This window comes from Ciconia boyciana, chromosome 3, assembly GCF_034638445.1.
Source record: "Ciconia boyciana chromosome 3, ASM3463844v1, whole genome shotgun sequence".
Taxonomy (NCBI): domain Eukaryota; kingdom Metazoa; phylum Chordata; class Aves; order Ciconiiformes; family Ciconiidae; genus Ciconia; species Ciconia boyciana.
In genome coordinates, this window is record NC_132936.1 from 51,489,166 (window position 1) to 51,501,334 (window position 12,169).

Below are 12,169 nucleotides of genomic sequence, written 5' to 3' on the forward strand. Positions count from 1 at the left end.
GCAGGTGGGGAGCCCCAGGTAGGTTAGGTTGGTTATCCAGAAACGTAACCTAGGTCTCAGTGTAAGAGAATAAGAAATTATTTTTGCAATGGCATTGTCAATGGACATCAACAAAACTATGTATCAAGATCAGGGAAAAAGGCAACGCTGTAATTGAGATATGAAATGGTGAGAGCCAGGATGAAAAGGCTGGATAGGAAATGCTGTATATGCAAGGTGTTAGGCAAAAGGAATCAGCCGGGTACAAATATAGGCTAGAGGAGACACCTACCTAAAGCTCTGTGTTGAAAACAAAGTCTAGGTTATTGACCCAAGCTGCAAGCAAGGTGGCAATGTTGTCCGTAGAAGCATTAAAGGTTTTAAAAATTCTTGAATTTTCACAAATGATATACATTTAATAGCAGTATAACCAACTGGCCCAGATTTTATATCCTCATAGCTTACAAAGATTAAGAGTTTGTTCACATTTCATTCATAAAGGATAGGAAAGGAAAATTGTGTTTACAGAATAATTAAAAAAAAAAGGTATTTTAGTAACCTGAAGAGAGAGAAAAAAAGAGTAAGAGAAAGGGAGAAGGGGAGCTGACAGAACTCTTCCCCTCCAAGACATAAGGTCTTTGACTCTTCAGTACCTGATTCAAGTAGATGGTGTGTTACGATGAAAGAAACGTTGCCAAAAGTGGAATGTTTACCTTCTTGATGCACCTAGGGCATAAGTGAATAGAGATTATATTAACCCATGGCTAATATTTCTACATGACTCTATCATCTTAGAGGTCTTCCAGTTTTTTTTTTATATCTGTTAACAGTACCCCTCCAATGATTAAATGCATATATCATTTTCCGTCCTGCTTTATAAAAGATTTCTGGTGACGCTCCATTACTATCCAGGTAGAATGAGACTGTAGGGAAACTAGTTATATTTTTTCCTAAAAATCTGTGTCTAGGCAGTAGGCAAAATGGCAGGCTGCCCACAGATCACATCCAAGAGACTCAAAGTTAACATCAGGCAAGTTTGGTTAGCAGCTGTCTAGGTTAATAAAAAGTTAATCAGAAAGCAGAGATGAACCCAAGGTACAAAAATAGTCCATCCACATAACCAGTACGCTGTAGGTGGTTTGCTTGGTAACTTCCGTTAATTTCTTGCTCATCACTCCTCCAGTGTTATTTCTCCCCCTTACTAGTGCACCTTCCTTACTTCCTTTCTTTCTGCTAATAGCTGCCAACTATTCACTTTATAATTATAAACAGAAATTAAGCTGACAGAGTTTTACGAAGTGGGAGTGAAAGGGAGCCTTACCTGAACTATACTAGTTATTAAACTGGTCTTGCAGCAAGGCAAGAAAAAACTAATAAATTCTACTGAGATTACATATGCACGCATCTGGATAAGCTTTTGTTTGTTACACAACCTATGCTACCACATCTGACTGCAAATGTGAAAATACGACAGAGCACTGGTATTGTCTTAAGTATAATATATTGTCTGCCTCCTGGCCAAGCCTGGTTTCCTTATCTATTCCAAAGAAACAAAAGAAGTGCCTAATACTGTACATTTGGAAAGTTGGTGAGCCTACGATGAATCAATACGATGATAATTTGTTCATATAATATAATGCTGGGTAAATACTAAGAGTGAGGCTTAAGTTGAATGCTTTTCTCATGGCATACCATCTTGGCACCATGGTTCTGTCTGTTTTTCCTAACAGAGATTAACTGGTGGTGGAGAGCCATGCAGAGACAAGCTACAGGGAGTGCATGTTTTAGTGCCCGTGTGTCAATAGCATTGGTCAGTAAGGAGGTTACAGTGATTTGGTGAGGTCTCCCATCTCTGTCTTTTTTATTGAGGTCAAATACAAATCCTTTGACCTGGGAGACAAAGGGGAAGATGCCCTGCTTCATGACTACCCCCCCTTACATCACGTGAAAGCATGCATGCCATGCTGGCTAATGAGGCAAAGAGAAGGAATGAAGGTGGGGGAAAATCAGAGTCCTGTGAGCCTCCTTGTTTCCTTCCAACCCTCAGAAAATGCATTTGTTTATTTTGAATTGTGTTTTGGATGTTTTTTCCGATCCATGAGACTAGAGTTACACTATTTGTAGTTGTTTCTGCTTGCTTGAAAGGTTCTTCTTTGAGGATGAAGGTGAGCATAAATTCAGAAAAGAAAGTTTTAATTCTGTTTCTGACATGAACTTTGGGCCAAATTTCAAATCTGGAGGGAGGGAGGTCAGCTGTGTTTGTAAGTCCAAAGATTAGATGCAAGAAATCAAGCGTTTAGTGTAACAAACAAGAGATTAGGTACTGATGGATTTGTTACTATACATTATTTATTCAACTACGACACACAAATTTTCTGGCATAACTTCAAGTGGCAATATGAATACCAGAGTCTCATAGCATGAACCCACAGAAGCAGGTATTAATGGATGATTAATTCTTAAATTTGGTGTAGTAATACCTCTCAAGTATTTTTTTGTTTGTTTCTTTGTTTGTAAAAGAAAAAGGCACATCTAACTGCAACAGAAACCAAATCTCTCCATTATCCAGTTAGGATTCTCCAGGCTTCTGACAAGTGCCCAGGTTAACACATTTTAGTCAACACAGGGATATTTTGTCAAAACTTGTGGGGAATGCTGACTCAGGATAAGGCAAAACCCACAAGGCATTGAATTGTGCAATGACTTCCTGATTAGCTGCCAGTGCTTTGAAGCATGGTGTTTGGATGTCTGCATTATATATTTATCATCCAGGTAAAAATATTAAGCGTATAAATATAATTTGTAATATCCACATATTTTTAATATATATAGATTTAGATTTAACTAATGAATTCAATTCCTCTTCTCCCTTTTTACACAATATTATCCCTTTCAACAGGGATGATTCTCATATACACTTCTAGATTCCTTAATGTTTAAAATGTCATCCACTACCTCACAGCATTCATTTCTACTGTGAACTCCTTGTTCTGAGAGAAGCTGAGTAGTGTCCATGTAACTGAAAAACTGTGCAATGAATTTCAAGCACATTGAGCTGTTTGAGCTGACTGAAATGCAAGCAGTAAACAGATAGTGAAAATGGCTGTAAGTCCATAAGTTCGGGAACATTTCTGCAGCTTTATTAATCTGAGGCTTTAAAAGCGATGTAGACTATTAATAGCATATTTGATTGTCTTGAAATAGATGAGGTTAATATCAAGTTTACCCCAGAGTGTTTTGACATAATCCCAGGGAAATGGCTTTTGATGGAAGCCGTGTTGATGAAAACTAGCCACAAAATCAATTTTCATAGAGTAGGCTGAATGGTCAGTCCTAGATCAAAAGTACATTTATGTTTGGGAGCCAAAGATGTTTCCCATGGTGGGAATATCTTGGAGCCTTGCAGGCAGGTAGACCCTGCCCTCCTTCTGCAGAAACTTAGAGTGGGTCTGGCAGAGACCCAACGACCCTTGGACACATACATCCCCATAGGATTCAGCACATCAGGATTTCTAAAAGGAGTGCAATTTATACCACTGGAGGCCAGAGGGGGCCTCTGGAGGGGTTTTATTATACCCCTGAGTTTTATTCCTGTTAAAAACCACCTATACTTTTGGCTGGCTGGCAGGCTAATAATGCAACTGGGTTGAACAAGTGTCAGTTTGATTTCTACACAGCTGCAATGTCACATTTTTGGAGGTGAGCAAAGGGACAGGGACAGGGAATGAGGTATGCGAACATAGCACAGAATGGATCTCTGTTACACAACATTATCCATGCTAATCTACAGAAGTATACTTGAAAGTCCTGTTCATTTAGGCAAAACCACCAAAACGTGTTTTTGCCAAGTGCTTACAGCCAATGCAGATTCAGTTCCTGGGGTGCGCAATACAGTGTATGGTGGCATTTCAGAGTTTGCCAGTGTATAGAAGGCTCGTAGCATTGCAGAGGGTTTATTCACTTAGGTGGAAGATACCAGGATAGACCCAAATGGGAAGTTTTTCTATGCTGCCTTGGATAACAAGGTTAAGAAAAAAACAGTGACAATTTAAATAAATCAGATGTTTTTGCTGAAGATTATGCTGTCATTTTCTCCAATTATTCTTGACATTTCACCCATTCGTATTGTGATCTGAGTTAATAATGGAAGAAAAAACAGTTCTTGTTGCCTTGTTTATTCTTTGTTCTCAAGGAGATAAGCTGTTTATAAAGATAAGTTATTTGTTATTTAAATCACTTTTACTGAAGTTGTTTGTTTCCTTGTTTGAGTTTCTAAAAATATTGCAACAATTGTGATGCATCTTTGAGACGTCTATTCAATTCACTATGATTTGTACTGGAATTCATTCCTAAATGGGCACAGGTGTTGATAGCTGTAACATGCTACGATGAGTCAAAACCAATAAATGCTCAATAAAGGAAAGATGAAAGAAAATGCACTGAAAACAGCTCTTTTAAGATGTGATAAATTGTCACGTTAGTTCACTACTTAATTAGGTATATAGCACTGAAGATGTGTCTGGAGCAACCACATATTTTAAAACAGCTGAATGTGTTAGAACATAACTTTAATCACCGTTAATATTTTCAATATCAAAACCATTATTTTTAAAATTAGCAATACTATTTAGGATATAATCAACTTTTGTTTGCAAGCAGTTCTATACTGCCCTGATGGAACATTTTACTATACTCCTTATAAAAAAAGAAAGTTGAATAATAGTCTGTGAAAATGACTTGTTCACTTTCTCATGTTGAACAGAAATTTAACTCTAGAATAAGATATAGGAATTATGATGTTGCAAACCCAAATGTCAGTTAAAGCATTTCCTTTGGACTTTCACCATGAGCAGACATTTTCTTATCTATTTCTTGCACAATGCACGCCGTAGGCAACATCTTCTGAAGCCCCGTCCTGACCTTTGCGTGCATTTCTGATGGGAACGGAGGGCCAGCCAGCGAACAGGCGAGTGTTATGGTTAGCGATTCCTGAGTGCCAGTGCCTTTCCCTTGGAGCGTAAGCTTTTTGCTTTGTGCCTTTCTGTCAAAAGAGCTTTGTAGTCACAATGGAGGCGGTTGGATAAGACAGTCGGGTACCTACCAAACAAGGCAGGTGGTCGGCGTTCTCCCCTGGAGCTCTCAGGAGCCCTGTGTGGGTATCTGAACTGATACTGCCAAGGCTTACTGTGTACTAAGCTCACACCGGCTGTACGGGGCTGAATCAGCCTCTAGGTTTTGCATTATCTTCAGGGAAATCTGCTTTTACGTTAAGGTATCTTACTGTTGCGGTTTAAATATATGTTCATAGGCACAGAAGTGGTTGTACTGCTAATGTGCAGATAGGCTGTAACTCTGGCCAGGAATATTTGTCCTTAATATTTTACAAATATTTGTCCTTAATATTTTATGGTCCGTGCTTTTAAAGATAAACAGCACAAGCTAGAAATCATCGACAAATGCAAATTCAGTTGCCGAAACTCCTCAGTGACAGTCAAGCTGGCCTGAAAGCAGCTGCATCGGATAGAGCCCTGGTGCAGCACGATACACATTATAGGCGACAAGCAAGTTGATTAGAAAATTTGAGTGCGTGGATACGGCAGTAAGGTACTATAAATGGCACCAGTGTGGCACTTGGTGGGTCTGTAAAGTGCGATTTGTGCCGAGTGGCCGCAACGGCTGCGCAGGGAGTGCGGCCCTGGGGCGGGCGCGGCCGGCTCTGCCTCCTCTGCTGGCCGCCCGGCTCCCCAAGGGCTGCCTCACAGCCTGCGGCTCGGTTTGGGGGGCAAGGGGAGGGAGAGGAACCGGGGAGCCCCTCTGGAACGACTCGCCTAGCGCCGGCCGAGGCGCGGTTCCTCCGGCGGAGCGCGGCCGTTGCCCCGGGGGCGGCGGGACTCCATTTCCCAGCGCGCCCCGCGCCCCCGCCGCAGAGGCCGGGCCGGGAAGATGGCGGCGCCCGTGTCGCCCTTGGTTACTGCGCGCTGCCTGCTGCGGGCTTCGGCGCGGCGAGCCGCCCGCCTGCTACCGGCGCGGGCCGCCGCCCTGCGGAGAGGTCAGTACCGCCGCCGGAGGGGGCTTGCCGGCCCGGCCCGGCCCTGCCCTGCCCTGCCCGCAGCCGGGCGAAGGGAGGGCGAGCGACAGGCTGCTGGGGCACCGCACAGGGGGGGCACCGCACAGGGAGGGCACCGTGGAGCGGTCGCGGGAGCCGCTGCGTCCCTCCCCGCCGCGGGTCTCCCCTCCGGCGGAGGGGAGGCCGGGCCGAGGGGAGGGGGCTTGCCGGTGCCGAGCGGGCGGGGCAGGCGGCAGCCGCCGGGACGCGCACCGGCCCCACCGCGCTGGCGTGCCCTGTCCGTGTACTCACGTTCCCCGGCCTGGGCAGGCCGGGGCGGCCTGTCTGCCGACCCAGCCCCCGAGAGACCCCGCGTCCCCGGGTGGCGCGGCTGGGGGCTGGCGCCGGGAGTCGGCCTCGGCCCCCTGGAGCGGCGGGGCATCCGTGAACGGCCCCGCCACTTCCCGAGTTAGCGACGCCGTTTTCCCTTAGTAAACAGGGCTGCAGCGCGCTGCGGGAGCTTGGCGGGCGGCGGGTGTGCTTGTGCCTGCCAAAGCTCTCACTGTGCTTCAGGCTGTCTCGGGGACTCTTTTCCCCTTAAGGATCCTCCGATGTATAGAGCTGAGCTCTATCTGGCAGCCTTTCTTAAAAAGTCAGTGTAATACACAAATTTATGGGGAACTAGGTTTTGTTAACTTGAGGCTTAGGTTAGAAGCATTCGTCCTGTACCAGTCTGATAAAAGTGTGGGAATTCAGTTAAGTTCGGGTGGGTGCCAGAGGTCTGGAAGTCAATCAGCAGGCCTGGGGGGGTTGGTAAATGTTCATGTACACACACGTCATATTGTGACTGTACAATATTTATACGTCCTAAGGAAAATAGATTGGAAATAGATTTGCTGATTAAATAAGCACTATAGTTAGTATTATAGTTATAGAGGATTTTTTTAAATTTGATACTGGTCCAGCACTTCACATTTGTGTAGATTGTTTTTTATTGCCAACATATTACCATTTTAAAAAAGTTATCAGAGCAAATCCAGTGCCTTTAGCCCTAGTTCTTCAGCTTGCATGTTAAAAGGGAAGGTAGTCCCTTACATTTGTTGATTGGGGACATCTGCAGAGGTGGGCAGCTATCATTGAATTGATTTATAATCTTGTTTTTATGATCACTGGTGTATAGTCCTTTTATTTGTTTTTATGATTTGCTTTCCACACTTTTATACCTTTTCCTTAATTAAAAGACTTCACAAGTAGTATTTGTGTAATGTTTCAATTTCACTGTAAACTTTTCTGTCTTTTTCTGCTTTCATCTGTAGGTCAGATTAAATGAGGTGTGCATGGAAATAGTACAAGTAATCTTATTTCAGAATAACGTCACAGGCATGTATGCAAAAAGCAGAATTCTAGTTCCAACTCATATTTCTAGAAGCTTAGATACTGTTTCATACACTGCCCAAATGAATGGACTGCAAGAGGGCTAAATACTGGTTCAGTGCTTCATTTAAGGTCATATAATGAGACAAAGATGGGAGGACAGTCCTTGTTCTTGTATCTTAGCTGCAACTTGCCTCATCTGATTTGAACTGCTCATTTCAGCAGATGTATTTTTTTTCATTTGTTTTTACATGATATTGGCCTAACATTTTCAATTTGTGCAGATAACTTAGCCCCCCCCCCCCCCCCCCCCCCCCCGTATGGTTGGTCAGACTTTGCTTTTCTAAGCATTCTGTTAAGCATTGGAAAGTAAATAATTTTTTCAGATGGCCTTCTCTCCCATTCTTCTCATTAAGCATTGTAAAATATTTTGAAAGGACCAATTGTTTGGTGTTATTATAGGACTATAAATGTATTTTCTGCTTTATAACCAACACATGATCTCCTTCCTGAGAAGCTTACATGCCAAGTCTTTGTTCTTCTGCAGGTTTATGCGTGTGCTTATCTTCAATGGATGTGCTTAACTCATCCAAATCCTTGTACGCCGTGGGGCAGTCTACCTGTTTGAAACTGATTCTGCAAAACTTGCTCATATATTTAATAAAGATGAGACAAGAGAACGTTATTATTATCTACAGGTACTAGGATGCAAAAAAAATGTCTTTTCTCATCTTTTGCTACCTTCACGCCCATTCTCCTGCAGGAAAATAACCTTTGGAGCTAAAGACTGTACCGTTGCCCTTCTCCATCGCTGTAGTATCATCCAAGAAGGAAAGATTTTGTAGCAGTTCTGTTATCAGCTTAATTATGAGTTTAGTGAGGTCTCTGATACCACCATCTGCCTGTTGATAAAAGTGCTGTCTAACTTCAAAGTCCTCTTCTTCTGTCATGGCAGCTGTGTTTCATAGGCAATTTTAGCAGCTTTGCATTAAGGGTTTGGGGGTTTGAAGCAGTTTAGCTTCATTGTGACCCAAATCCCATATTCTGAACTTCAGCTTGGCTTGTTGAAAACACGACAGTTTTTAAAAGTTGCTTTCTGTTACCCCCCCCCCCCTGAATTCCCCCCTGCCTTGAGAGCTTTTCATAAAAGCTCTCAAGGCAGAATTCTGTCTGCAGAGCAGTGATGAAACAGATGTGATTCCTGTACGGTGCCTTAACACTGATTTAGCAGAAGCTATTCCAGCTTCTTGATTGTGACTGTCAGCAAAGGTGCCAGTTGGGTGATTTTGGGGTTCTTGACTTCAGTGCAGTTGTAGCCTCCTCGACTTTGATTTAGATGCAGTTCTCGAACAACTATTAGGTGGAAATATTTTTTATCTTTAAGACAAACAGTAATTAACCATTACATCAAAGTGTCATAGGAAATGGGTAATTCTCCATCTGTTATGTCTTCAGAACATATTTTCTTCAAAATATGCTGTAATCAAACAGAATTCTTGAGTGTAGTTCAAGGGTAATTAGATAAATTTAACTTCCCTTATACTTAGAAGGGTCAATGTTGTCTTCCAGCCTTAATCTCCATGAATGAAAACTATTTCTGATCATTCCCATGATGGAGTGGTTTGAAGCATACATACAGCACAAGGGTTAAAGGTGATTTTATTTTTTTTTCCATCATCAGTCCCCTGAAGTGCTTGTTTCAACTTTGTTTCTGGAGTTAATAATACACATTTTCACGTGTACTGTGAGCGACCCTCTAGTGAGGTGAATATTGTAATCTGAAGCATGACTCCTTTTGCAATAAAAGGAGTACAGTTCCATTTGTTTGATCTTTGCTTCTTTAGCTGGATATTATCTATCTGTCATGGTTTTTCTTTTTTCTTTATATTTCATCTCATTAAACATCTAAAATTCTAATCATGTGTTTAAAAGATGTTTAGTTCAATGGCAATAAGAGATCTTGCAGACCAAATTTTAATTCATCTGTGGAAATACAATACTTTTTCTCTCCCAGAAGTGAATAAACATCTTAAATTCACGTGAAATCTGTTTGCGTAACTTGAAAACTCACAGATCAATAAATTCAAAGTTGTCAGTTTCTGCAGTCATGGAAAGATAGCAAAGATGAAATTCATGTCAGTGAAGCCCAGGTTCTTTTCCTAAGCCCTGAAATATGGGGGAGACAAGGACCTGCTAGGATTTTTGTCATGGGAATTATCTTCTGACAGATTTTAGACATCACAGTTCAAAACCTTACATAATGAAATCCAGCTACTGGGAAAAAAATAAGGGTTACCAGGGTGAGTAGTGTTTACCTCGGTTACCATTCTGTGCTCTCAACCTCCTGGCTGCTGTCAAGATCAGTTTTCGATGTGCCACAACCTAGCTTCCATTTCAGATTGTCTTCTTACATAAATAACTCTAGTGCCTGCCTCAGCTGTGACTGTTGCTTTCATAAGCGGTGTCATTGAAACTTGCATGCCTTTTTCCTGTGTCATCTCAGACATTGTTTCTAAGTGGCAGTAGGAAAACTTGACAACATACTGACTAGTTTTTCAATTTGCTTCTCTTTTCCAGAGCAGAAGGTCCCTGGAGTTAAGAATACTTTTTATTTTTGTATTTCTAGGTAGGCACTTGTCTTTGCAGTGGGAAATTAATGCCAGTTTACTGAAAGTGTCTTAAGTTCCATGCTTTAAAGGAAATTTTTATAACTTCAGATTGGCATTTTCGTTAGGCATTTATACATTAATAAGTGGTTTTGGCTTTGGTGAGTTTTTCCTCTTGGATTTCTCCAAGGCAGGACTTTTTTGTGTGCATCACAGTACGTCTTCACTGCAACTTAGTCTGTCATCCTTGGATAGTCGAGCAGAAAGGCAAACGCAAGCAGCTAATTTTATGGCTTGAAATAAAGTGAGATTACACTTAAATATTTATGTTTTAGGAACAGGAATTTAATAAAAAGTTGCAACCTGGTGGCAACTCTTAAAGAAGCAGTGAATGTCAGGCTAAATGTGGTAATATCCAACACTGTCCTGTACCATGGAGGTGGGAAAGATAGGTTATGGATGAACGCATGTCTGTAGTTTTACATTGTTTTATGTAAAACTAGGTGAATAATGAATTGACACCGCGCTTTTCTATAGTCATATCTAGAACACTACATAGAAATAGAAGATGCTTTTTGTGTGTGTGACGCTTAAAGATTTCAGAAGGGAGCTAATAAAAATTGCGTAACAGTTTATGTAATACAAAGATTAGATAATGAAACGGGAAGAGATAAATGAAAACCCATCTTTTGCAATACGGAGGAGAAGGCTGTAGGACTATGATTAATGTGCGGAATCATAGGTGATTCCTATTCTAACAGTAGTTTCCTTGATGTAAAACTATGGAAGGTGGTTGCATATTATTCCTCTGCTATGTATTAAAATTTCTAAAGTTTCCTTTTCTTTGTCAGTTCGGGAATAGATTGCTATAGAATCATAGTTGTGTGAATGATTTTGCAATCTATCCCACAAAATGCAGGTTAGAATGGAAGACCCACATTTTTTTCTGTCTTTTAGGATGGTTTATCAGTTGAATAGCTGTCTTCTGTTGACGTGCCTCTAAAACGCCTACACACGTTTTAAGAGCATATGCGTTTATTTTGCAGCTACAAGTTTGAGTTTATCACTTACCAGTTACTGCATGTCTCCTGGTAGTGTATTATAGTGTACCCCCATCATATTTAAATCCCAGCGTTCAATATTATTTTAGGAGAACAGCGAGTAATTTGTCCCATGACACCCTCTGTCATCAGTTGCACATACTCTCCATCTCTGTCATCTGTTAATGACGAAGTATTTTCTTACACTCCCGGGATGGTTAGGTGTAAGTACATGTAATCTGAGACAAAAAACACGCTCCTGAGCAGTCCTACTGGTGTGCTTTGTCCATGGCCAGGAAGGTCATGAGCCACAAACCCTTTCTTATCCCTAAATGAGCTTTTATTTTTTTTCTCCAATCTTATGGTAAGCAGTAGGAACTGGTGGCTTTATAGGTATAATGGTATAATGGTGCACTGGCTGTCCCTCACGTTGGAGCTCTCAGAGCCATCAAGCTCTATGTGTTGCGAAGGCACATATAGTTTAGAGGTACAGATCACAGGACTGAGGTTCACTTTATGTGGGAGTGAAAACAAGGTGAAAAAACTTTGAGAGATCATCTATGCCTTTTCCCCTTCCCTTTGGAGTCGGATCAGGTATTGCTGACAGATTTTTCTCAAACTTATTTTTAAAATTCACTCCCCATCAATGAAAGCTTTACAACTTCTAGACTATTAATCGATTTCACTGCCTTAATTACAGTTACTAAGGTAACTGTATAAATACACTTTATTTCCTTTTCTCAGTACCCTGTGCGTATCTGGAGATCGCTATGTGCTTTTCTTTAGTCTCCTCTGAAGGTTTTACTTGCTGTTATTTTGGCAGTAATGGACTTTGAACTCAACTCTCTTTATGTGATCTCTTTAGCTAGGGATGAGCTAATTACTTTGAATTAATAGCAGTAACTCAATTCCTTCAGGACAGGAGAATTTGGTGTAATTATTGGCTGCAGATGTAAACAGTGACTGTCTTGCTTTGGAGAAGCTAAGGTGTTACTTGCAATAAATAAACATAATTTGATCTAATTGTTCAGTTTTATCTTTCTCTTTTATAACTATATTCATTTTATGTTTCTTATAACAACTTAAAACTCCTGTGCTTCTTGCAACTTCTTTGTGGGTTGTGA

General features: G+C 41.4%; 1 protein-coding gene across 2 annotated transcripts in view; it reads left to right on the forward strand.

Moving 5' to 3' along the window:
* The first annotated feature begins 5,789 nt into the window (after positions 1 to 5,789).
* The window catches only part of AFG1L (AFG1 like ATPase), an 80,455-nt gene continuing 74,075 nt past the window's right edge, over positions 5,790 to 12,169 (forward strand). The window contains exon 1 of one of the 2 annotated variants that reach the window (XM_072855620.1): positions 5,790 to 6,028. In XM_072855620.1, the coding sequence (XP_072711721.1) occupies positions 5,923 to 6,028 (106 nt within the window). In that variant the 5' untranslated portion in view covers positions 5,790 to 5,922. The remainder of the gene's footprint in view (positions 6,029 to 12,169) is intronic. The other variant, XM_072855619.1, reaches the window with a different exon arrangement.